This window comes from Oryzias melastigma, linkage group LG16 (assembly GCF_002922805.2).
Source record: "Oryzias melastigma strain HK-1 linkage group LG16, ASM292280v2, whole genome shotgun sequence".
NCBI lineage: Eukaryota > Metazoa > Chordata > Actinopteri > Beloniformes > Adrianichthyidae > Oryzias > Oryzias melastigma.
The window spans coordinates 10,500,597-10,526,104 of NC_050527.1; the positions used below are offsets into that span (position 1 = coordinate 10,500,597).

General features: G+C 38.4%; 4 protein-coding genes across 5 annotated transcripts in view; 1 reads left to right on the forward strand and 3 right to left on the reverse strand.

The window, feature by feature from the left end:
* Positions 1-1,850: 1,850 nt before the first annotated feature.
* Positions 1,851-3,285, reverse strand: fkbp14 (FKBP prolyl isomerase 14). 2 transcript variants are annotated; one of them, XM_024266872.2, is made up of 4 exons: positions 2,940-3,285; positions 2,506-2,657; positions 2,300-2,427; positions 1,851-2,228 (listed from the first exon to the last, which is right to left on the reverse strand). In XM_024266872.2, exons 1-4 carry the CDS (start codon positions 3,158-3,160, stop codon positions 2,070-2,072), a joined length of 660 nt encoding a protein of 219 aa, XP_024122640.1. In that variant the 5' UTR covers positions 3,161-3,285; the 3' UTR covers positions 1,851-2,069. The 2 variants fall into 2 exon arrangements, with proteins under 2 accessions (XP_024122640.1, XP_024122641.1); XM_024266873.2 differs by having other exon boundaries at positions 1,852-2,228; positions 3,047-3,285.
* A 136-nt stretch (positions 3,286-3,421) lies between these two features.
* Positions 3,422-10,761, forward strand: plekha8 (pleckstrin homology domain containing, family A (phosphoinositide binding specific) member 8). Its single transcript, XM_024266874.2, has 13 exons — positions 3,422-3,648; positions 4,096-4,212; positions 4,287-4,442; positions 4,724-4,845; positions 5,053-5,211; positions 5,301-5,344; positions 5,464-5,570; positions 6,261-6,582; positions 7,217-7,302; positions 8,392-8,450; positions 8,716-8,917; positions 8,987-9,048; positions 9,132-10,761. Exons 1-13 carry the CDS (start codon positions 3,609-3,611, stop codon positions 9,327-9,329), a joined length of 1,674 nt encoding a protein of 557 aa, XP_024122642.1. The 5' UTR covers positions 3,422-3,608; the 3' UTR covers positions 9,330-10,761.
* Positions 10,762-13,191: 2,430 nt separating this feature from the next.
* On the reverse strand, positions 13,192-22,910 carry colq (collagen-like tail subunit (single strand of homotrimer) of asymmetric acetylcholinesterase). Its single transcript, XM_024266875.2, has 17 exons — positions 21,622-22,910; positions 21,038-21,147; positions 20,733-20,831; positions 19,965-20,009; positions 19,831-19,857; positions 19,058-19,129; positions 18,832-18,894; positions 18,722-18,748; positions 18,613-18,657; positions 18,491-18,526; positions 18,248-18,328; positions 16,776-16,872; positions 16,111-16,241; positions 15,103-15,222; positions 14,882-15,023; positions 14,690-14,792; positions 13,192-14,586 (listed from the first exon to the last, which is right to left on the reverse strand). Exons 1-17 carry the CDS (start codon positions 21,716-21,718, stop codon positions 14,517-14,519), a joined length of 1,365 nt encoding a protein of 454 aa, XP_024122643.1. The 5' UTR covers positions 21,719-22,910; the 3' UTR covers positions 13,192-14,516.
* A 1,166-nt stretch (positions 22,911-24,076) lies between these two features.
* Positions 24,077-25,508, reverse strand: part of hacl1 (2-hydroxyacyl-CoA lyase 1) — a 5,241-nt gene continuing 3,809 nt past the window's right edge. Inside the window, exons 15-17 of the mRNA XM_024266876.2 lie at positions 25,396-25,503; positions 25,133-25,319; positions 24,077-24,371 (exon numbers count right to left, since the gene is read on the reverse strand). Of these exons, the coding sequence (XP_024122644.1) occupies positions 24,339-24,371; positions 25,133-25,319; positions 25,396-25,503 (328 nt within the window). The 3' untranslated portion in view covers positions 24,077-24,338. The remainder of the gene's footprint in view (positions 24,372-25,132; positions 25,320-25,395; positions 25,504-25,508) is intronic.

Below are 25,508 nucleotides of genomic sequence, written 5' to 3' on the forward strand. Positions count from 1 at the left end.
CAGGGCTCACTTAAATGTCTCTGGTTCCTGGTAACAATGTTAAAGAGATGACAATAGTGTAAAAGCTGAATAAATACAAACAGCAATTGAACAATTAAACTGCAAACTTTATTCAATTTTTTTTTAATAAACCAAGCTAGCGGTAGGGGCTAAAAATCCCAATAAACCTGCATTTAAAGGAACTACTTTATATTACATTTTATTTTATATAATAACAAAGTGTGTGAAAAAATATAAAAAAATAATAATTAAAGTGCGCAAGCTTTCCTTATAGAGCTGTTTTTGGCAAGGTATTTCTGCAAATAATTTGGAATAATGATGAAACTATGTGTTCACCACTATGCAAATTAAAAACTATTTTAAAAGACATAAAAAAGGCTATACTATTTCATACTAAAAACAAAAAAAATCTGAAATCAGAAATGAAATGACACAATGGAGGAAAATTTACTGCCACATCACTATACATCCCGGCCCTCATTTTCGTGACATAGAATCACTGAAACTCTTTGATTTATGGTTTTTCTTTTGAAGATTTGCTTGGTTTGACTGAAAACAGCTATCATCATTTCAAAGTGACATGAGAGGAGGAACAATTTCAGTGACCTGTCACACACTATCCACTCATTGTACATTTTGAGGAACAAAGTACCCCAGAGTGCTCATTTCCACTCGGCTGGTGATGACTGGTCCTCTCGTGCCTCAACTTCAACAAAGCTGCAGCTGTCAGCAAATTCGCTCGCATTTGACTTCAGAATGTTTTGGTAAAATGCTGAAACAGAAGAATTTGTGGTTCCCTCAATGACCTCAGTGTGCCCAGGTCCTGTGGGAAGGAGCCCAACATTATCAAATTGAAATGTTTTTATGTGTTTGTGCTAATGTTTTTTTGTGTTTCTTTTCCTACTTGGGCTAACAACCAAACATCTCCACTTTGGTCTAACACGTCTGGAGGACATTGTTCCCAGAATTCTTGTGGTTTGTTCAGATGTAACTGCAAACCCCAGCTGTGCTCTCAAGCTCTTTTCAGATGAACTACTTTGTTTTTCTCCTTAGAAACCTTTTAAGTAAATTGCACTTGTGAACTCAACTAATACAAACTTGAAATCCTTTTTTTGTTTGTTTTTTTTAGTTTAGCTGAAATCTAATTTCTTTCTAGAAAATTTTACACAATCAATGACGGGTGACTCTCTTGAATGTTTCCCAACTGGGAAAACTCCTCGGAATCACCTCACAACCCTTTTGCAGTTTGACACACAGGAACCACTCCTTTACAAGGATCTCTACCAATGTCTTTTCCTCCTTGTCTTGCTTTGACAAATGGCTGAATGCTGCAAGCCAGCGAACTGCCAAACACACTGCCTTTATTGAGCGACTCACATTTGCTCACAATCAATTAATCAAGTGCATTTGACTCGCAGCGCTAGAGGTTTCTTGCTCTTTTGATTCTTCTTTCTGTCCCCTGTACCTTATATTGTATATATATATTTTTTTAAAATAGATGATTACATGCCTTGTAAACTGTTCTATTTTAACATTCACAACAGTACGGTATGCATTTAAGATCATGAAAACATATAGAAGGAATACGAAAATAAATTGAAAGATTGTTTTCTTTAAAGATGCATATATATAAACCTATTCACATTTTGAAAAATAGGTCATTCAGAGACTGAGGGGGGAAACGTTGGCTGTGCATGTCTGCAGTTTGGAAGGATTTAGGAGATGAAAGCCTTGAATTAATTTGAAGGAGAAGACTGCCCTCTGGTGGCTAAAGTGTGCATATCTGGAAAATAAAAACACAAATACTGTTTTTTATGTATAAAACAGGCATCAATACACAAAATTGTTAAATGTTTTTATTAATTTCATCATCTTAAAAAAATCTTGTACAGTAACTTAATCTGTGATGGAGTGTGGAAGGCCCAAAATAAGTTATGGAGGTAAAAATAAAACAAAAGTATTGTTCAAGGACAAAGTATTACAAAACCAGTGTTTAATGGTTTCACTAACTTTTAGAAAAAAATCCACAAAAACAAACACACACAAAAAAAAACAATAGATTCAGTCCATCAGAGCTCATCATGTTGGTAGGTGAACTCCCTCGCTGATATAAAACCATCTTCATCTTCATCCTCATTTTTGAAGATGTCCTCCACCATCATTTCATTATGCGTGTCGTTAGGTGAGTATCCATGCTTCTCAAATTCCTTCTTCAAGTACTCTTTTACCTGAAATGTTGACAGAAATGATACATTTCCTGTTTCAATGACACTGAAACCAGAAAAGAAGTTCACTTCACCTCCTGTCTGGAGAGCTTCCAGTCATCGTTGAGATCCATGTCCCGGAAAGAGTCATGTGACCTGGGGCCATTCCTGATCTCCATCAACTCAATGTCAAAAATTAAGGTGCTGCTTGGAGGAATCTTACCTGTTTTAAAAAATATTAATATATGTAAAAATATGCTGCAATGCATTTATTTATGTTTATTTTTATTACACATCCTACCTTTTCCTTCACTGCCATACGCCAGGGATGGAGGAATGGTCAACTTCCTGCGCTCTCCTGTGCACATATTCTGCAGACCTTTGTCCCAACCCTTAATGGCCTCTCGTATCCCAAGAGTGAACCATACAGGATTTCTATCCCCTTCATTGCGGCTAAACATGAGAAAAAAGGAAATTCAACTAAAATTGTTACAAAGAGCACAAAGAAGAAAAACTAATCCATGCATACAGTAAAACATTAGCAGACTTATAAATAGTGTATTACAGTCATTAAATGTTGCAGGGAAATCTAAATAAAAACAACAGCAATGTATCTTGTAATTTTCACCTGTAAATATTATGTCTGAAAATCCCAGTGTTTTATTTTGAAAAGTAACACGTGCATGCATGCAGTTTCTGTAGAGTGCAGTTTTATTTGACTTATTTTATTATTACCTGGAATGGAACATCGTGCCATTGCTCTCCAGAAATCCATCATAATGAACAAGTAGCATATCTCCAAGCTTAGATTTACGGAGACACATTAAAGGTTTATGAATTACCTCAATTTTTACTTCTGGTTCGGGCAGTTTCCCCCCAGTGACAAAAACAAGGAATGTGGATAAAGTCAAGGAAAAAGAAAAAAGTATCATTTTGGTACTCAACATTAAATACATTCTACAAAAGTAAATACTACTTTAAATATTCTATAAATGAATACATTTAAGCTAAATCCAAGTCAAGGGTCTCCTACGTGGCAGCCCAACAACTTAGAAGAAAACCCTCGTCTGCCCTCCTACTGCCGCAATTGGTACATTCCGTAAGAAGTACCGCCTCTTTTTCTGTATAACTTCTGTGATTGGTGGGATTCTATATCAATCATCTTGAACCCCACCTACTAAATCTAACGTAAACTGAAGGAATGTCGGTTGCGTCTCTCGTGATTGGTTGGAGCTCTATTCACTTAAACGTTTACGTACTTTTATCTACGTAATTCAAACCATCGCCTGGTTTGTTACTCTGTAAATTACTCCCAAAGCCCGATGGAGTCGCTGCTGCAATCAGCTGTGCCACACATCACATTATGACAAACAAGCTATGAAAGGACGAAAACCCAACTAAATAATGGAAGGCACGCTTCACAAATGGACAAATTACATTAGCGGTAAGTTCGCGTCTCACTCGTCTTGTGTTTTTAGCCGTAGTGACTGTTTTAGCTAGCTAGCTAGCTTGAAAACGACGTGAATTTAGTTTGTGAAAATCTTAAAAAGCTAACGTTAGCTTGCTTTTAGCTGTTATAAATGTATAATTTACCAAACACGTGATTTTTAAAGTTATATTTTTGTGCTACAACTGTGCTTTTAAACAAAGTCGCCATATAAATAAAGACTTATTGTAGGGCTAGCCACTCTAGCTTGTTTCCATCCCGTGTCTTTATAATCTGACTTAACTCCTGATTAGTCAACGAAAACACAACGTAAGCACGGTTTAACTTTATTTGGGGCGACAAAAGTAGACAACCTCTGAAATTCATGTTCCCCTAAAGACTTCCGGTGCTAAAATGTCAAAGTCGCATGCCTTAAAAATAGCTTTGGTACTTGTTTCTCCGCAGGCTGGCAGCCTCGCTGGTTTGTACTGGATGGTGGAATTTTGTCATACTATGACTCTCAAGAAGATGCCTGGAAGGGTTGTAAGGGAAGCATTAAAATATCAGTTTGTGAAATCCAAGGTTGGTATAATACATTCTGCTCCATTTCATAGAACAGAACAGCTTTACAGTTGATGTGTGTTTGTGTTTTTTAGTCCATACTTCTGACTCTACTCGAGTTGACCTGACCATTCCAGGAGAGCAATACTTTTACCTCAAAGCCATCAATGCAGCAGAGAGGCAGAAATGGCTGGTGGCCCTGGGAACAGCCAAAGCCTGCCTTACAGACAACCGAACCAAGAAAGAAAAAGGTACATGGATCCCAAAATGAACAAAAACTGATCTTTGCTTTCCACTATGTTGTTCTCAATGTTCATATATACTCTGAGCAAGTCGTAGAATTTGCATAATCACATGTTATTTTTCTGTATACCACTGTCAAATCACCTCATGCAAAACATGACAGTATAACCATCTAAGCCAAACAATAGATGATACTGTTTTACAGTGCATGACAGCAGTGCCCAGAGTTGACTTAATATCTTGGTCCCTCAAACATTGTAAGATTATCTCTTTGTTTGTTTTACGACAGAGCTCCAGGAGAACACAGAAGCATTAAAAACCAAGATGTCAGAGCTTAGATTATACTGTGACCTTCTTCTCCAGCAAGTTAACAAGATCAAGGAGAATGATGAGCTGGGAGAAACGTTGGAGGTGAGGCTGAAGTTTGGATGATCCAGTGAAACTAGAGAAACTGGCACTATGAAGCCCACCTGTTTCTAATTGCTATTGTGTGTCTTTCTAAGTTATTCGATTTTGTTGGCATTCTGGCTTATGCAATTTAGCTTGTACAGATTTGGATGTAGTTTTGGGATAATTTGAATACTTTACTGATTATTATTTTTTGTCTTTTACTGTCAGACTGGAATAGACACTGGAAAAATGGTGAAGTCAACATGCACTACTTTCCTGAAGACCCTGGAGGAATGCATGCAGATAGCAAATCGAACTTTTAGCACAGATATGACTGCACACAGCCCACCTGGAACCCCACCATTAGCTGCCATCAAACAACATAAGGTAAATGATTCATAATCTAACAGGAAGTTGCTGCTATGAGTTGTTTTAGTTTGTTATGCAAGTTCAACTTCTCAATGTTGTTTCCCCAGTCCATCAAGCTTACCAACCATTTAAATTTAAACCTTGGAGAAAAGTAGGTTACTCCTGTTTTCTTGTTATTATGACGTAAACAATGTTGTCATCTTTTCATATAGATGTTCAGAATAGCACAAAGTTTTTTTTTTCTGCTGATCCTTGATGATTTTATCTCAGGAGGAAAGATATATCTCCTGAAAGATCTGGACAAACAAGTGACAGCCAGAGTTTTGAGTCTGGAGCAGATGAACCAGAGAAACCTGAACTCCATCCGTTCCCATCAAGTAAGACAGGTTTCCACTCACTCCTAAATACTCGGGGGTCTCGTTTTGCGTGGAGCATCAGAATGTGGATAGATAATTACCTTTTAAGTGGGTCTTTCTGTATATTTTTTAGTATATGTGTAGCTCCTATAAAATGAAAGTGAAGGTGTTTTGATTAAGACAATACTGGGTCATCAAAGCTTTATGATGAGACTAATGAAAATCCATCCATCACTATTTCTGGACTAGTTTTATCCAGGTCAGTTTTATTGTGGGGACCTGGAGTCAGAAAAAAAGACAAAAGCTACATATTTTAGTAAAATTTAAAATCTTTACTCACCCTATAATGCATTTCTTCAGTAAATTGAGGTAATTTGATATAGTAAATAATTTACAACAAATAAACAATCTACTCTTTGCACACAAGGTATAAAACATCCTTCTAGTTTGAAAGTTTTATTTTTTTTAAAAGTTTTAATAAAGTTATTTAGAAAAACAAAGAGTATGTGAAATGTTTTGCTTTTTAAAGCTCACTTACATAAAGGCATCAATGTTAAAGTTACAAAATTCCAACACAAACTTAGTTTTTTTTTTAATCTACACAGCTAGTTTCTTTACATAATCTGTTTATTATACCATGCTTTAGTCACAAAAAACACATTTACATGTTTCTGTCTTCACACGCCTAAATGAGCGCTGGTTGTCTTGCAGGCTTTGAATCATCCATCAGTTTAGTTGGTAAAGAGCCAGATAATCCAGCTCCAGGCTCTAATCCACCTTCACCTGAGCTTGAGCACTTTGAGCAACCAGCAGAGGGAGATGAGAAGTACGACACTCCTGAAGAGAAGGAGACGAAACAAGAACAAAAGAACAAAGTGGACCAAAGTCAAGAACTTCCCAATAGCTTGGAAACAAACGCTGTCCAGCTCAAAGAGACGGCTTCAGGCCAAGAAGAGACCGCAGAAGAAGATGAAACACAAAAGGCAGAAGACACAGAACAGGTGGAAACTTTTTTCAGCACAATGAGTCACAGGTATGAAAATACCACTCAAGAAGGTCACATCTCTGAAAGCAGTTAAGTTACTGGAACATCCCGTGGGACTGCAGATGTTATTTTAGTTTAGCACTTTTAAAATAATTGGGTTGGTGTTGTAGTTTCATAGTGGCTGCAGCTGTGCTGCATCTTTTTTATCCAAACTGCACAGTGACTTTGGTGGACTGTAGGCACAGCGTGTCGCACAAATGTGTCTCAAGATGTCATAATAAAGTGTTTCGTTAGTGTGTTCTCTCCTGATCACATGACAGAGGAGCGGGCATCAAATATTTGGGTTTGTGGAACTTTTTCCTTCCTCTGTTTCCAACCTCTTATCTAAGGCACTGCAGTGTTTTGTGTGTGTGTGAGGCATCATTTCTGTTACTCATGAAGTACATGTACAGAGGAGACGTCTTTGGAGTTAGTCTTCAAAGAAAATGGCTTTAAAGGAGAGCTGTTTTAGTCGCAGTTGCATTATAGCTATTGTTAATTGAACAGTATTTGCTCTGAATCCTTTCTATGACTTTGTCTTGAGATTTGTACACCCTTTGTGTGTTTATTTGGTCAAATAAAATGGCAGTAAGTTACTTACCTCTAATGTTTTCTTCTGTTTGAATCTGTTCTGCTTTTTTAGATTTAGTGATATAAGACTGGATGACGACAATGGTATCCCTACACAAGAGTTTTTGGACTCATGCTATGCAATAGTGCCTGTATTAGGTAGGCTGGTCACTTTCAGTCTCTTCTCATTTGCATCTTTCCCTGTTTTTTTAAAACCTCAATGAGGCAAAAGTCTCTCCCCTTTTGACCTACTTTTTTTTGGTGCATGCCCTGTCATTTATTGCTCTGATTAATGAGGTGGCAGCTCTCTTGTCTTTCCATATCACTCTGTTTTTTCATGCCCTGCATTATTTCCTACTGCACTTCTGTGCCCGTCACTGGCTTTATTTGTTCTTTGTAGCTTAACAACCTATCGTATATCAAGGTTTATCGTGCCTGTCCTTCACACAGTCACATAGCTGAGACTGTATGTATTTTGGTCAGGGTGCAGTACATGTCACGCTGCGCTACACAAAGTGGCCTCTCATAGTTAAGATAACGGTACAAAAATTAAAAATAAAAAAATGTTTATCAATTAATTCATTTTGATGCCTTTTTTCCAATATGAACAGATGTTAGATCAGTTTAAAACTAGTTTCAGCAATCTTTTATTACCCTGTGGAATCAACGATCCTCTGGAGCAAATGAAGCCACTGTTTTAATGATTACAATTATGCTGTTTAATTGTTTTTGGAATTATTTTTTGCTCACTATTCATTGCTGAGACTAAAAAATGAGCAAACAAATAAAATTAAATGAAGTTTAAAATCCAAAATTGTTCTCGAGTGTTCCAGGGTTAATAGTATTGTTTTTAAAGCTATTAAAGTATTGTAGGATCAGCAACCCTCTTTTCTAGTTAATTAAAAAAAAAGATAAAAAGCTCAAGTTTTAGTGTAGTTTTACATTTCGTTTGGGCCATAATTGGGATTTTTTTTTTTTTGTAAATGGATAATTTTCCTAATTATTTAAAGGTTTACTACACTCTGTCGTACTTTTTCATTTAACTCGACACAAATTACTTTTAAATCTGTTTCTGCCCTTTTTTTGTTTCTGACAACACAAAAGCTGTGTGTCATGTGATTTGCATTGCAAAGATAAATTATTTTTGTTTGTTCAAAGCAAAATCTTTGTCTTCACAATAAGTAAACCTTCGTCAAAACCTTAATTTTAAAAGCGGCAACCAAATGATGAACGGTTCTCTCTTCTCAGACAAACTGGGCTCCACAGTTTTTGCACCTGTTAAAATGGATTTTGTTGGAAACATCAAGGTAAGTCTGACTGTTTTAAGATATTAATAATATACAAATCATCCTAAAAATTGCATTTTTATAGCTAATTAACATATATTAATCTGATCATTTCCCAGAGAATGCTGTCATTTAAATAAAACCTGTTGACATTTGTTGCATCAAGTCTCTTAATCTTTTGTCTGTGTAGTTACCAAACCATATTAAGAATCTTGAATGAAAAAACGTATTGCAGCATAGATGATCGTTGTTCTTCAGATTTTTCCATTTTTCTCTTTTCATATAGAAAATTAATCAGAAGTTAATGTCTGATCCCGAATGCTTCCCGACGCTGCAGTCCATCGTGTTGCATGAAGTCCAGGGAGGAGTCGCCCAAGTCCGCAACTCTGCGACTGAGGCTCTTCTGTGGCTCAGACGAGGTCTGAAGTTTCTCAAGGAGTTTCTGTCTGAGGTCAACGCCGGGGAGCAAGATATCCAAGGAGCGCTAAGTATGTTTGAAGGTTCACATCAGCAAAATTCTTCACGATAAATGGTCTCATTTTCACGTTTCTTCCTAGATAACGCCTATGGAAAGACTCTTAGGCAATACCATGGCTGGGTTGTGCGAGGAGTATTTGCTGTGTGTATTTCCCAAATACCTCTTTTTTTCTGATGGTTATGTATTTGTGCATTCAAATAATGGAAGGTTTTCTTATTCAACAGTTAGCGCTGCGAGCTGCACCAACGTATGAAAACTTCACTGCCGCCTTTGCGACCAGAGAAGGCGACGAGCTGAAAGGTGAATTTATCAACAGCATGCACAGAGACTTGGATTTGTATCTGCCCGCCATGGAGAAGCAGCTGGCCATCCTGGATGAGCTGTACGAAGAGTACAACCTGGAATCCGACGAGGTGGTGTGAAACTCTACCGAGGCGCGGTCAGGGCTCAAATCCGCACGGCGGCGTCTGATGGACAGGAAGGTACCAATATAACATGCAGCTTTCACACTAAAGAGTGTCGGCATTTTTAGACTCAATAAAAAGGAGTTTGTGCCTGTTTAAAGACCCACGGGCAGATGGAAGCTTGAATTGCACAGGACATGATGAAATGAAGAAATGTAAATTCCAAGATCGATGTAATTCAGTGAAGGCATTCGTTTCTGACCAAGTTTCATGGTATTGTGGCATTTATTATTATTTTTTCTTCGACTTGTTTGAAGGTACATGAATACTTTATTTTACAGTTGAAGTAATTTTCCTGGGAATGTTCCTTTTTTTGTAAAATGACTAGAATGCATTGAGAATAAAAACAGGGTTGACCTTGGAAACTAGCACAAAGCACTCTATGAAAATTCCAGTATGACAAGATGGCATATTAAAAGCTGTCCTATAGTATTTGCTATATAGTAACTTAAATTTTTTTTTAACTTTCTTTTGTTGTTAAATTTATTCTAATTGTGTTTTTTTTATTATTTTTCCCCCTAAATTGTAATCTAAATTATGCAATAAGTGATTCTTATTTTGAAAAGTTACTGCTTTTGAGCACTTCCTGAAGGAGGTTGTTGTGTGATTCTTTACAACCTTTGCTGGCTACACAACTACATTACAACAATGCTAAAAGTTGTGACTACTGCTGTTAACATGTAGATGCACAAGCCTATGCACAAAAATCATTTTCACTGTTATATTTATTAAGTTTTTCTTATAAATTTGATGTTAACAGCATAAAAGTCTTTTCACTACAACCTTAGTGTGACGTGGACAGATATTTGGATCCATAGAGCATTAGAAAATAAATACCAGCAGACAGGCAGTGTAACACAAGGAGATTATCAAGTAAATGAACAATTTGTAAGGGGATGGATTATGTTGCTTTTGTGTGTACTGAGAATGATCAGTAGCTTTTTGTTTAGATTTACTCTCCATACTGTCTTTTTTTTTTTTAAACCACAAATTTCTAAATGTTGATTTTAATCGATTTAATATATTAACTCAGTACGAGTCCACCTCAACCCCTGGTAAAAATAAACATCCGGTTTGTTGTTTTTGTCAGAACTAATCCTAAACTTCAGGAAAATCCTTTTGGGGCTTTACAAAGACTTACCCTGATGCAAAACATTTTAACTGTTTTTAAGGCTTGTGTACTACAAAAACTCTTGTATAGTTTATATAATTTTTTTGTTGTTGTTTGTTTACATTATAGGTGTACATAGACTAATTTTCATTTGAAAATTAGTTTGTCAATCCTGTTGTTGTAATATGGTAACAAATGAATGATGTCTTTTTTTGTATGGTTGTAAATAAGATGCTTTTTGATTTTTACCCAATAAATAAAATAATGGTGCACACTTTATTTCTTGAAGTGCTACTCTACTTATATTCACAAGCTTTAAAAGGGAACCAAATAGCTGTTCAGACTTGCTGAACAAAATTACCTTTTAAAAACTGATTAATCTTTTGTATCTAAAATTTAGATTTGCAAAGAATAGATTTGAGACATGATTGTTTCCTACAGCAGTGCCAGAGAATATTCTACTGACTGAGGTGAAGCAGGTATTTAGGAAAAACCTGTAAACATTCTATTCTATTTTTTATGTTGGCTTGTAAACAGAAGGTTTTTACTCACCTTCATCACCTCCTCAAATGCTCCACTGAATAAAGTTTCCTTTTACAATGAGAAAAACAAGTATTTGAACATTTTGTGGTTTTGTAAGTTCTCCCACTTAGAAATCATAGAGGGGTCGGAAATTTTCATCTTTTTTTCCATCTTTTGTACATGTCCACTGTGAGAAACGATAAAAAAAATAAAATCTGGAAATCAAATTGTACAATTTTAAAAGTAATTGATTTTTATGCTACTGCTGCAAATACGTATTCTAACACCTGAGAATATCAATGTCGGTATTTGGTAGGGTAGCCTTTGTTTGCATTTACACAGATCAAAAGTTTCCTGCATTTCACCAGGAGGGATTTTGGCCCACTCTTCCACAGAGATCTTCTCTAGATCAGTCGGGATTCTGGGCTGTCGCTGAGAAACATGGAGTTTGAGCTCCCTCCAGAAATGTTTTATTGGGTTTAGGTCTGGAAACTGTCTAGCCCACTCCAGAACCGTGATATGCGACTTTCTGAGCTACTCATTGGTTATTCTGACTGTGTGCTTTGGGTCATTGTCATTGTTACGTCCCCTGGGGGTAAACCCGGTTCGGGTCTAGGGAAGGGGACGAAAGAGGACAGTAACGAAATCTGGACACCAATAAAAAAGGAACACGGTTTATTAAACAAATGAAACCCTGTGTCCTGAAATTAGAGAACAAAATATAATTAGTGAGTGAGTTAAAGACAAACCAAAAGGGAGTTGGAACCATGGCCAAACCTAAAATAAGTCAGGGAGACTGTTAACTGTCGGAGTCAGAAGCTCCCTACTAAGGGCTGCCTAAACAAAATTACCTAAAAAAAAAAAAAAAGTAGTTGGAGTCTTACTGATTGTATTGGGTTGACATAAACCTTTTGCAGCGTTAAAACAGTTTTTTTCTGAACCATGGGACTTCTTGGGTCTGCTTGTCGTACCCAGCTCATGTTGTGGATTCTTGTGCTGGGAGAATCAGTCTGGTCCAGCTGCACACAGACATCTGTGGGACCAATCTGATTGGTCTGGTCAGCGGGAATGCACTTGATAGGATAAGTACGCTACGGTAAGCTTTTATTCAGCCGTCCAGGCAGACATAGTCTTGATCCGATTTGGAAACGAAATACAGCATTCTAATTTACTTAGACGCTGGTACTCAGCCTCAAACATCTATGTGGCAATGCTGGCTGCCTTCCAAAACCTTTATCACATTGCCGTATCTCCCGGCCCGGCACGGCCTCAGTTCTGCAGGGCTTTATTGAGACAGGATGAAAGGTTGAAAACTCAATGCCATGTTTAGGGAACTGCAACTTCACTGGTGTTCTGCTTAGTTTAATGTAAGCCCCTAGAGAAGGCTGCTGACAGATCATTTTTTCACTAGATGGATATCTGTTAGAGTTTTTACCCTTTTTTTGTTGTTGACACAAACAGAATATCAATAAATTCTAGATGATGGTTCCTTTCAGCTAGAACTCCCAATCAACTGACATTAATAGTTTTTTTCAGGTTTCTGTTTTCGTTTGCAAAACACTTCTTAGTGAAGGGAATATTCCTGCACAGTTCATAATACATTTTACAGTTAATTCACAGTTTAACTCATGAATCTTCAGCTTATCATTTATCTGAATTTCTTATTTGGTCAGTTTTCAATAAGATCTAGGGTACAATATTATGGAATGATTTTTCCACATAATTGTTACAGAGTTACAAACATGATTTAAACATTTAACCTCTGCCTTATAAAGTGTAATCCGTGTGTATTTTGTCAATTTATTTTCTGTATTATTATTATTTTTGTGTGTTGTTATGTAATTCTGTACTTCTCAATAATCATTGTGTGATTTAATTAAGCGCTATGGGGTTTTTGCTTCTGCATGCACTGTATTTCATTTTCTTTTGTCAGTTTTTCTTTTAATTGTGCAAAAAAAAAAAATCGTTTCAGTTTAACAATTGTCTTTATTTTAATCAGAACTTTCCACAGCTAGTGTAAAAATCATATCAGAATAATGAGAAAACATGAACACAATCTGTCCCAGTCACAGTGCTTATGAAGCTTCATGAAGCCTTACAGTACAGGACATTACCACATGCACAGTGTAGCACTATTGTGTGTACACAATATCAAAGCAGAGCAACACAAAAGAGAGAGAGAGAAAAAAAAATCCAGCATTGTTTATTAATTTAGCTTTGTGCGTGGCACATTATCATCTCTACATGGTTTGACACACATTTAGCTACACGTTGAACGGAGCACTTAAGACACCTGCTATGCTGAAGAATGCGATACAGATATTGACGAAGCAAGTTTCTTTTCAAAAGCACGTGGAGGTGATTTATCAACAGTCTCTTCCTCTGGATTCCCAAACCTTATCAGAGTAGGGTTGAGGAAAGGTCCTACTTGGCACTGCGACTCATACAATAGCTTATGGAAAATGTCAGCTTATGTCCCCATAGTCATTTCCAGCAGACTACATCTACATTTTAAGGATACTCTGTTGCTGCATAAGACCAAAAGACTGTTTAAAGAGGTATTAGAGTATATACAGTAATGACCATGAACAGGCTGGAATATTTGAATTCCTTCCCTTCTAGCAGCTACAGACAAGCCCAGTCGATCCTGTGCTGTGAGAAAGTTAAGAGCAATAACAGTTTCAAGCCTTCACATATTTCATTTTGTGATTGAGCCACAGGGAAAAGCGGGACTAATTGGGGCTGCACATTGTCCGCATTAATGCGTTTTGCTCATCTTGTGTGCCTCTGTGGGCGTACAGTCACAGCCACGTCCTCCAGATGGATATGTGGAAACATTTTTTTATTTAGTTCCTGAGAAGTATTTGAATTTCTCTCTGACCGAGTGTTCTTGTATCTGACTATTGAAGCCGCTGAAGTTTTAGCATCAGTGAGCCACCAAGCAGGGCCTCCTGGTCATTTAAAGTCCTTGATGTGTTATGAAGAAAACGTAGCATGAAGATTACCAACAATAAGTAAAACCATGATCTTTGTCGTCCAGCCTCATGCAAATGCTGTGCATTCTCACCGAGCCTGCAGCAGCGGAGCCATTGCTCTCAATTTCAAACTGCCTGCTTTTCTAAGCAGCAACATCTGACCCTGCTGCTTCCTCTCTAAAACATCTCCTTCTTGCTCTTAGCGTAACTTAGTTTCCAGTCCAATCCAGGATGGCCAGAAATCCAGTTTAAATCCTTCCTGTTTAGACAGAATATTTTCATTGTGGGCATTTTTAGCCTCATAGGGTGACTCTCACTCCGGGAGGCCTCTCTGCAGTGAAGCAAAGATTAGCTATGAGTATATATATACATGTACATGTGATTTTTTTTTTGGACTTTTAATGGAGATTCTTGGGTTGCCTCCTTCTTTCGAGTCTCGTGCTTGGGGCAATGTTATTCTTTTGCTTTTTTTTTGTTCAAAATATTCCTGTTGTGACAAGCAAACAACACCCAGGCTCCTGCTGCTCTGTCCAGGCTTCAAGTAAAATACTTGCAGTTTGTGGAGTCAAGTACACAGTTTGGTGTACACCTGAGGTAACCGTACGACCTAAAACAAAAGGAAAAAAAAACAATATTGGTATTAAATTTCTGTCTTTTCAAGCAGTACTATAACTTATGAACACATACTGCCAATGGTGTTCTGGGCTTACCCTGGAAGATATGAATTACACGTCTGGTATCCGAAATCTTTTCCATCACATTCCTCAGCGCCTTCATAGCGGTATCCATCTCCACAGTAGGCATGTTTACACTCTGTGGTAATAGACAGGGTGTCATATATATAATACATGTACAGCACGGCCCAACTGAGAACCGTTGAGGATCAAGAAATGTGGACTTACTGACGCAGTTGTCGGTAACAACTCGGTTTCCATCGTCACACTCCTCTCCATTGGAGGGCTGCACAATCCCATCCCCACAGTACCCTTCATCATCAGGTGCGTTTTCCATGGACTGGAAAGGTGACAGCTGGAATGGAAAAGTCTTTTGCAAAGTTGAAGTGACGTGAATAACAAAGAAAGGGTGGTTCAAATAATAAAAAGATAAAGACATGGTGAGATACCTGGATTGGCAGCCAGCCATCGATGTCTTTAAAATAGAGAGACCTCTGGTCCTTTCGGAATGCAAGGGCGTTGTCTGTGTGGAGGCGCTCCAGTTCCTCCTCGTTGCTCACCACAAATATCTTATTAAGACGAAGAGAAGAAAATTTCTCAAAATTCAAAGGGAACTTCATGTACATCATGTCAATACAAAGCTGTTGGGTTGTTTAAAACAACAGAGAAGAAGAATATATGAAGGAAAAACTTTAAAAAGTTCACTGATGGTGCACCAGAAAATACCACTGACTGTATAAGACTGGGAACCCTTCCCCTTTCCACGAATTTGGCCAAAATCCCATAGAAATAAACAGCTATTACTCAGTCATTCTCTTCGTCAGAATAACCTTTTTTTAACTTGTTTTTGCTAAACCAAAAACTGTTTTCCTTATATATTTTATTTATTGCAAGTTATTCAAGTTATAAACTGGCCAATCAGATTCTTCAATAATCATGTAGTGTGGGCTGGGCCCCACGTCAAAACATTTGACAGATTCTCCCAAGCCCACTTTGAGTGGAAGGGCCGTGGCTTTCCAATAAGCTCACTCTGGATTAGGGAGAGTGGTTGCCATAGAAATATTAACTTAGACCGACTCGGACCAACTAATGTCATCTGGTTCCAACATGACGGCATCCGTATCGTAGAAAAATGGCAACTGGAGGGAAGGCATTTTCCATTGGTGACATCACAGGCACTTTGTCCATCTCTATGTACTGTCAATACTCTTGATTCAGTGGTTTTCATAGAAACGTTGACTCAGACCGACTCAAAGCAATCATTGTTTATTGATGTTGTCTGCCTCTAAATGGTGGTGTCCACATTGCGGAAATGACAACTGGATTGACCATATTTGGTTGAAGTAAAGCCATTTTCTATGAGTGATATCACACTCACTCTGTCCACTGCCCTTATACAGTCAATAAAAAATACTAACAGTATTTGTCTCACAGCAACAAAAGGACTCATTTCTCACCACAGGTACTTTGGGGTAGTTTGGTGTTGAAGGATAGTCATTATATGGAGAATTACTGAGAGAGCTGCAGCCACACCTTCCAGGAGGCCCAGGTGGACCACGTGCACCTTTTGCTCCAACCATGTAGAGTCCTGCCCACCGACAGAGACGGCAAAATATGTAAATGATAGATGCACAGCTAAATAAATCAATATGTAAAAAAAATTCAAATCGCTTCGGGTTTTGTTGATGCTGATGCAGCACAGCAGAATTAATGAGCTCAAGCAGAAACATAAACAAAAGCCTCCATGAGCTTCTGTAGAAGTCATTAAATGTTATGTCTGTGGACGTCTATCAAGAGCCAAAAGCAATCAGCTTCATTCACACAGGAACTCGATCGAGAGAGATGTCACTGCCACAGTGAATCCACTTCAGTCACATGATGTCATCAAAACAGCATCCGGTTTCAGTTCGCGGGATGAGCCTTCTCCAGAGCTAAAAACGGCTGCCGGTGTTATTTCTTACTCTGCAGTAATGAAGCTTCCTTCAGCTAAGCAGGATGTTGGCCTCATCTCCAACCATAGAAACAGTTTCAAGCAGAAACTCTTTCAACAAATTGTTCTTTTCTCGCTATCTGCCATGTGGGAACTATAACTTTAATCAGGACACTGTCAGAATGATCTCACCTGTGGCAGGTAAACCTGGAGGACCGGGGTGGCCTGGAGGTCCCTGTGGGCCCATGGGTCCGATTAGACCAATTCTCCCGGGATCTCCTTTCACTCCCTGAAACCCAACCAAACATTACAAGATGGTAGATTAAAAATACATCCTTTCGCTATGTTTAAGGATTTAAACCTCCATTCTGTGGGTACAATGGCACGTAGTGAGCAGAGAAAAACATTTTATGAATGCATGTCAGAGATCTTTGTCAGCTGCAATCTCTTGCTCTCAGTAAAAGGTATTTGTGTTTGCCTTAAACCGTAATAGCATGAAACAGTTTTTCAAGAAAAGACTGAAAAACTTTGACAGATGCTAATTGCAATGATAGTGATTATTTAAACTAGTATTTCCATGAGAACTATAGAAAATGTATGTAACTAAATTGAAGAAGGTTAAAAGTTTTTTCCTTTTAGTTAGAACATTTGTGCCAAAATCCTTCAAGTCAAAGAAATGCGAGTAATTTCTGATCGTTCAGTTTGTTAAACATGCTTACAACACTGGATGTCTGGTTTAACAAGATTTTATGAATGGCATAAAACAGTTTTAAAGTATCCATACACCTAGCTTCTTGAAAAAGTCATTTGCAATTTGAAAATGAACCATGGTTGCAGCCATGTCGAGGTTCTTGTGGCCTCCTGTGTGGTTCTTTCATGTAGGTGGATCATTTTAACTTGTGTTGTATTGGCAAATGTGACAGTGTTGCTACATGTTCATGTAAACAGCAACTGTACTGTTTTTCTTGATTATTTTGATTTTTTAAAGAAAATTTTTAGTTTCGTAACCTTTAGGATTTGCAACCCAATCCAAAGGAAACACAGGTACAACAAATTTGAGGTTAAATAAATCAAAATGTGTAATTTTGTACACAATTATATATATATCTGATTTTACTTTTACCTCTAGCCATGTAGCATTTTGTGATATTTATTAAATTCATGAAAACATTTTTGTAAGTTACTTTTTTGGTAAGTTGTCCCACTTAAAACGATAGGAGACGTATGTAATGTGTGTCATAGGTAGACAGAGGACCACTCTCATCTTTCTAAGCAAGACAACTTTCTTAATCTGATTGAATAATACTTTTTTCACCCACTGAATGCATGTACCATGTTTTAAACAACAGTTAATCCAATATTTAATGCAAAAGGCAACATCATAAACCTTTAATGATCAAGAAAACAAAATGGTGAAGAAGAAAAATCAGTAAAAGAAAAATGTGGATTTTCTTTTAGAACTATCTCTAAGTAATTATAACACAGATGTAAACACATCTTTCACTTACAGCATTACCCCCAGTTTGATTCATTCTTTTTGTCTGTGCATTTCATTCTGCTCCTGACTGTCCACTCTGACTTTTCTCTGCAGTATTTGCTTTCAGACCTTGCAGAACATAAACATATATGTGCTTTATAGCAAATTTAAACTACGGTCTCTTCACCTGCTTGCCTCTCTTCCCTGGTCGGCCTGTGGGTCCTCTGTTTCCCGAGTTTCCAGGTTCTCCTTTTGGACCCATTTCACCCTGAAAAGCCACCCAGTTATTTTCAAAGCTCTCAAAAATCATGAGTGTAAATCAGAAGATCAGGTGAATGAAAAATAAAATATAAAAAAAGGTGGTGCTTGCTATCTATTGAGGCTGCATGGAGTAAAACCGGTTTGCTGCAGCGTACAGTTTTTTTCTTACTTTTTGTCCAAGCATTCCTGGAAAGCCCATGGCACCCTGTGAACAGAAAACAACAATATCTTATGTCTACTCTTATAAAGAGAATAACTATATGTCCATATTGCTAAATCACTCTGGCCTACCTTGTCTCCCTTTATTCCTCTTTCACCGTGATCACCTCGTGAACCCTGACAGCAGAAAACAGTGTTACGCTGTGCTGTTTAAGTATCAGTTTCTTGGGTAATCATATACCTTTTCTCCTTTGTATCCAGGCAAACCCTGCAATTGAAAACAGTTTACATTAAATGGACAGTAAATAAAAAGAAAAGTCAATAAAATTAAGGTCAAGGACTTAATCCTACCCTTGGCCCAATTGGTCCTCTGCCTCCAGGCAGACCCATCAACCCTGGGTCACCTTTTTCCCCCTAATATAAAAGAATATAATTAGATGAGTTCAATATTGCTTCCCTTTGAAATATAGATCTCATTATTACAATTGTTCACGGTTATTTGTACTTATTTAGTTATTACTTATTGTCCTCAGTCGATTTCTAATATGATCTGCATCATGAGGTCTGACTTACTCACTTTGGCCCCACTTGGTCCTGGCCATCCGAGCTGGCCCGGCTTCCCTGGGAGTCCAGGAGGCCCTGTTCGACCCTGAGGTGACACATCAGTTTTTGATGTTAAATCAGAGCCCCTAATGCCTTTTTGCTTTGCAGCTAAACACAAAACAAACAAACAAATAAAAAGAACTGAGTGCAGCTTCAGCTGACAACCGGTCCTCCACAGCATCCATCACACCCTGCTGCACACGGAGCTGGAGAATGGCTTTAACGAGCCCTGTCACTTTACCCTCTTTAATTAAATGATAGGCTGTATATAGAACAGGACTCTGCTTGTTGGGAATAAAATGATTAATGATCTGGCTGGAGCACTAAGCTAAATTGCGCTGCAGTGCAGAGAAACAGCTCCGTAAAGGGCTGCCTTTAGTGTCCGCCACAGCAGCAGATTATTGTCTTCAACCTCATAAAAATGTGTCCTGATCCTTCATGGAAGCTGTGTGTGTCTGACAAGTAGTACTGGATGTTAAAAGGGAAACAATCCCTCTCTGTGCTGTAAGGGACTGACTGTACTGTAAATCCTGCCGTAAACAACAGCCTGCCTCAGCATCCCTGCATCCTGCGCCTGCTCTGTCTCCTGTCAAGGTTGCACTTGGACATTTTCTTGATGTACACACCGCGGCCCTCTGACAGCACTCTGACATACAGACGGAGAGCAGCCGCAGGCCTCAGATCTCATGTCTGAGCAAATCTACTTACGCTAGCAAAGAAAACTGAGTGATTAATGGGGACTCTCACCTTTTGTCCAGGCCTTCCGATTTCTCCCTGACAACAGGAAGTAGATGGAAAAGGGACACAAACAACTAGCAATTAATAACATTTTTGAAAACATTTTAAGTTTTGTAGAGCAAATATGAAAAGAAACTGCTCACCTTTTCTCCTTTAGGCCCTTTTATTCCAGGTAATCCAGGTGGACCCTTAAAAATATTAGTTTAAAAGAGATTATTCTCTGTATTTTTTTCTTGTTCCCACTTTACCACAAAGTCCCGTTTGCCTCCCTTGAGAGCAAAGCTGCAGTTTCAATTATCTAAAGGCTGACTGGTCCCTATTGATTTAAAAAGTGCCTGGTGGCTCCTTTTTTGATACACTGAAATGTTGCTGCACTGCAGCCTGGAAAGCTTTAATAGAAGCTTCTGGTTTAGTTCAGTTAATCTTTTTTTTTTTTTTTTTAATAACAAAATGTTGGGCTGACAGCTGAGGACAGTGAGCAACAATCCAGTAATGAACCAGAAAGTCTTTAAATCTTTCATTGCCAAAAATCCCAAAACACAGGGACATGAGTGTGTGCTGGTAATCCCTGGAATTTACGCGACACAGGACGCCTTTCCAAGCTGACGGCTCTGCAGACACTTTCTGAGAATGGTGTGTGGCAAACTGGCTGGCAGTGGAAAAAATCTATTTATGTCACATCTAAATGTAGAAAATTAATGGGGCTGCTGTGCTGGATGACCCAGAGAAATCCCCAACCCCTGCCCTGCAGGAACTCTCAAGTTGGAGAGGAGACGGGGAAATACGTTCCTGTGACAGCGATTCTTTGTTTACATGAACCAGTAATTAATTTACTGGAGCTACGTTTGACACTGAAAAAGTCTCAGTCAGAGAAAGCAGTTCTGCTGATATGATTGAATCTGGTGTCTTACCCGATATTTTGGGGGTTCAGGAAGACCTCTGATACAATCAGAACCTTTTTCCTCATGGTCCGAGTCAGACTCGCCGCCATGATGTGAAATCTCTTCTTTCTGGGACACAAAAATAATGACTCTCTTTATTTATTTTTTGTTAAAAGTTTCACAATGAATGACCAAAACCTGCTCTACACTAACAAGTGTTTCATCATGAGTTTATTGAGAAAGACTCTCCACCACACATGGGGGACAACAAGGCAGATGGGTTTAACCAACAGTCAGATATTCCACAATAGAAAGTCACATGATTTTGCACTCACTGGGGTGTAGCGGCGCCAAATTGAAGGGGGTGGAGGAAACAGCGGGGGTGGAGGTGGACTCAGTAAACAGCATGGGTCAAAAGTCTTCCGCTGCTGCCGAGATGCGAGAGCTGTGCAGGGTACGCATGAAGTCAGAGAAATGACAGCACCTTGATCGACTGAACCCTGACCTCACTAGGAACACAAGCGAAGAAATCCCTAAATCTTGAGAAAATCCCTACAATCTCAGATTTGCTGACAGAAACTGAATAGAGCGTAAGGTGCACGTGAACGGAAGAGCAACAAGGGAAACAGGTGCAGACTATCAGATTCTGAAAAACTTCCAGAGGAGTTCTGAGGGACAGACAGATATAAGTAGCTGTCACTGAACGACTCAAGCTGTGCTTGCTATTTATAGGGGCATTTCCAGTCTGCCTCGGGGGGGAAACAAGACAACAAAGTGTACAGTGATGGGTCCGGGATGAATCTGAAAAGACCTCAGGCGGAATCTACGCTTTTACAGGAGCTCAACCCCTCATCTGCATGCAGAAAAAGCCCATGCAGATCTGAACGTGGATGCAAACTGAGAGCTGAAGAGGTCCTACCTGCAGGGAATGAAAGGAAAGTGTCCAGAAACGGGGACTGAGCAAGGCCGTAAGAAAGCCAGAGCTGCAGGTAGAGTCCATATGTGAAAAGAGTCATGCTGCTTCAGATTGTTGGCTTACTTTAATGTCTGAGGCACAGCAGCCTTCACACACTGCCTTCTTCCTCTCCTTCCCTCCTCACTGTCCTCCCCCTCTCTACCCCTCCCTCTGTGCTCAATCTCTTGGTTCTCCCTTACACTCTCACAAGAGGGTACACTGACCAATGCCCATTAAATCTTTCCTCTGCATCAGTGTGCGCTAAAATTACAGGAGACAGCCCGCCAGCTGCTCCGTGTGCCAATATTAGATTTGTACTACTGTAGGGGGTGTTATTATTGTTTCCACTCCTCTTGGGAGACCAGATCGAGACAAACACAGATTTGGCATCTCTGCAAATAGGATTCTCCATAAAGCTTGAATGTACATTAACAATGTTCCGCCTGCTCTACTGAATATAGTTATTTCTCTTACACCGCATGCCGGGCAACTGCGGCTCATTATAGTATCAGTTTGTAACACAATCTATTAGATTTATCCTTGATGAACCCCTAATAAAGGACAATATAGCATTTTCAAAGTGGTTCTGTTAGATAATCTATTTTTAAGAGAAAAATAATAATAAGTCAGTGATTTTGTTTTATTTTTAGTGCCATTAATTATACTCTCAGACATGATGTACCTTCAATGTTTTGAATGAACAGCAAAAAAAATAATAATAATAAAATAAATAAATAAATCATGCTTTGGGTACATCCAGCCTTATAATGGTCATACTGAGACTGTCTATCACTTAAGTTAATAATGTGTGATTCTCTTTAAACAGATGTAAACCTTAAACATCCCTGATCCTTGTGTTTTAATAATAAGAAGCCATTTTTAGCTTACATTTCAATATGTCCTTTCTTTTTGAAATAATATGACATAGTTGATCCATTAGATACTAAATTGCAATGTAATGCCATTTCTATTGACTTAGCTAAAGCTTCTGACTCTGTTAATTACTCGAGTCTTATTGACAGGCTTTGTGCTATTTTGGTGTTTCGGAATAAGAATTGTCATGGTTTTCAAATTATCTCACAAAACTGATAACAATGCATTAAATCAGAGCAAATTTCTTTTTCAACCTATTTGTGTCACCGCAGGAGTTCCACAGGGACCCATCATTGGACCCACCCTTTTCTCAATCTACATTAACAACATAGCTTTCTCTGTAGCAGACTCATCCATCAACCTCTAAGCTGATGACACTATCCTCTATTCTGCCACCCCCCTCCTCAGACATAGGAAATAAAAAGTTGCTATGTCGTTTCAATGGACTACAACTTGCCTTCTCTTGACCCCCTACCTAAACCTAAATCTTTCTAAGATCAAAATCTTGCGGTGTTGCAAGGGACATGCTCCTTCAAATACTCCTAATATTTCCACTTTTGATAAGACTCCTCTAGATCGAGTAAGTGAATAAATTGGATTCTGGCAAGAAAATGCTTGATGTTTTTCAGTCCACATTGACTATTTGCAGACAAAGGTTGAGTCAAAATTAGAATTTTTTTATAGAATGCGTTGCTCGCTCACTTAATCTGCAAAAGAAACATTGATCCAAATGATCATCCTTCCCTTGTATAATTATGGCAATGTCATTTAAAAATATCAGCTAATAACCATTTGCTGGGAAAAAAATGGCTTTTAGCATTCTTCAATTTGATTTATAACAAATGTTCACTTCAAAACCCACCACTGTACCCTCTCCTCTTCACTAAATTGGTCTTCCTTATTCACTCAGCGTAAAACCCACTGGTTGCTGTTAATTTACAAAAACTCTTGTTGGTCTTTCCCCTCCTTATTTGAGCCAGCTTTTGCACACTTCATCCCGTCTGCAAAATTGATTTTGTTCACTGTCCCTAAATAAAAATCCTCATTTCAGTCCGCAGCACAGACTGGAATCATTTACAAACAACCCTTAGTATGGACACTTTTAGTTCAACGAGTTTTAAAAATGAATCTTAAAGAAAAATGTTGCTGTAGTTTACTTTTCTGATTTTTCATTATTTAAATATATACATACACACACACACATATATATATATAAACTTTTTAATCCTACTTGGGGAAATTGGCGATTAATACTGTATTAATAATTAATAGTAATATTAATGTTTTATCCTAATTGTTTCCATCTATGTGTCTCCTGTAACTCATTTAATACTTTTTCTCAAAAGGTTTGTCCTTTTGCCAGCCCACAGTTGAAAATAAGATTTTTTTTTTCCTTTATCTGTCTTGCCTGAATAAATACAAGGTAAATAAAAATAAATGTAAAAAAATAAAAGTATGTGAGATTCTAATTACTAATTCACACAATATTCTACTCCTCGTGTTGATTTGTCAGGGTTCATTAAAAAAAATAAATCAAAACAGGTGCAACATTTGAGTTTTGGAATTTTTATTTATCAAAAAATTAAACAGGGTGACAGCTCACCCACAGCTTTGCTTCAGAAAATATCATTTCATTAAAAAAAAAAAAAGTAGTAATTATGAAATCTGTTAATGCAGTTTGTTGTGGCCTTAGTTAGTGTTCTGATTTACTACTGTGTAGTAAGAATCACAAAGAATTAAAGTTATTTCATAGAAACAATTACATAAAAAATCCTCTGATGAAAAACGCTCTGGATGAAGGTCTGCGCTCAGAGGTTGGAGCGTGTGAGCCAAGGAAAGTCCTGCAGAAACAGAGAACATTGTGTTAACATTAGAAACCCACTAAAAAAATAAATCAATTCCTCAAATAGAAACAACATGTTTCTTGACTCTGTATAAATCAAAAGCTTGGAAAAATGACAGAAACGGATGAGAGCAGCACGCCTCTAAATGAGGGCATGGAGCTTCCGTCTGCAGCACGGCTATCATGGACCTCAGTGCAACCTTCAAGTATGGTTGCGTGGATACATTCAACATAAACACAGAGGGCTATGCCTTCTAATTATAAGAGCTCTGAAATAGAAAGGTCAGAGTGGTGTGAGGTGGAGGGATCGAGAGTGGAACAGAAGAGTTCTGCGCTGCACCTGGAGTGCACGGATTAATGTTTAGTGTGGCAGGACAGTCACATGCCACTTTGAGGATGAGAGGAGGCTCAAACTGTTTGATGCTCAAATCCCAAATCGGAACTCCGTCTTTTTTAATCAGGGATGGATTTTCTGCCGTGATTGTGTCCGTCACTCACGACTTCAGAGGGTACAGAGCTGGATTTGTACCATTTCCTGATAGAACATATAGAAACACATCATTGCCTCACTTCACTCTTAAACCCCTCCACTTGTACAGAGTTCCATTCACAGCAGTCACACTTCAAATCACAGAAATCAAAGGTTTGATGCATCATTTGATGCTCTAAAAAGCCTACAAAAAAAAAATCTAATCCTGATAATAAAACTTCTTTAATGTCTTTGTTATGCCCGTGTTTTCAAATAAAGCTGTGGGGTACCTGCTGCTTCCTGTCAGATGAAGGGTCAATGAGAACATTGAGGAGGCTTGGTCTGTCCCAGTCGCTCAGGCTGAGCTCCAAGGCGCTCTGCAGTTCCTCCACTGTCCGCACCAGGAACCCCCGACCGCCAAAGGCCGTCATCACCTGATCATAGCGAGCCTCAGGTAGGAGGGACACAGGTGGGGCTCTAAAAGTCAACACAGTTTTGTCACATCACAGCTCTTGGATACATTACAACATAGTTTACAATATGCAAGACTCACATAGTGGTCAGATCCCCCATTTTTGCCATTTCCTTCCACACTTCAGGATCCACTCCACTGTATATTCCATTATTATTGACCACAATGATAACTACAGGGAGATTATATCTGAG

What these genes read in the sequence shown, in the direction of transcription:
- fkbp14 (XM_024266872.2), bottom strand. Translation starts at nt 3,160, where the DNA reads ATGTATTTAATGTTGAGTACCAAAATGATACTTTTTTCTTTTTCCTTG. An exon ending in GGCACGATGTTCCATTCCAG is followed by an intron (nt 2,658 to 2,939) that starts GTAATAATAAAA and finishes TCTCATGTTTAG; the next exon opens with CCGCAATGAAGGGGATAGAA. An exon ending in GTATGGCAGTGAAGGAAAAG is followed by an intron (nt 2,428 to 2,505) that starts GTAGGATGTGTA and finishes TTTTTAAAACAG; the next exon opens with GTAAGATTCCTCCAAGCAGC.
- plekha8 (XM_024266874.2), top strand. Translation starts at nt 3,609, where the DNA reads ATGGAAGGCACGCTTCACAAATGGACAAATTACATTAGCG. An exon ending in AATTTAAACCTTGGAGAAAA is followed by an intron (nt 5,345 to 5,463) that starts GTAGGTTACTCC and finishes ATTTTATCTCAG; the next exon opens with GAGGAAAGATATATCTCCTG. An exon ending in TTCAGCACAATGAGTCACAG is followed by an intron (nt 6,583 to 7,216) that starts GTATGAAAATAC and finishes CTGCTTTTTTAG; the next exon opens with ATTTAGTGATATAAGACTGG.
- colq (XM_024266875.2), bottom strand. Translation starts at nt 21,718, where the DNA reads ATGACTCTTTTCACATATGGACTCTACCTGCAGCTCTGGCTTTCTTAC. An exon ending in TCGGAAGGCCTGGACAAAAG is followed by an intron (nt 19,130 to 19,830) that starts GTGAGAGTCCCC and finishes GTGTCACCTCAG; the next exon opens with GGTCGAACAGGGCCTCCTGG. An exon ending in ACTACCCCAAAGTACCTGTG is followed by an intron (nt 15,223 to 16,110) that starts GTGAGAAATGAG and finishes CGTCTTAATAAG; the next exon opens with ATATTTGTGGTGAGCAACGA.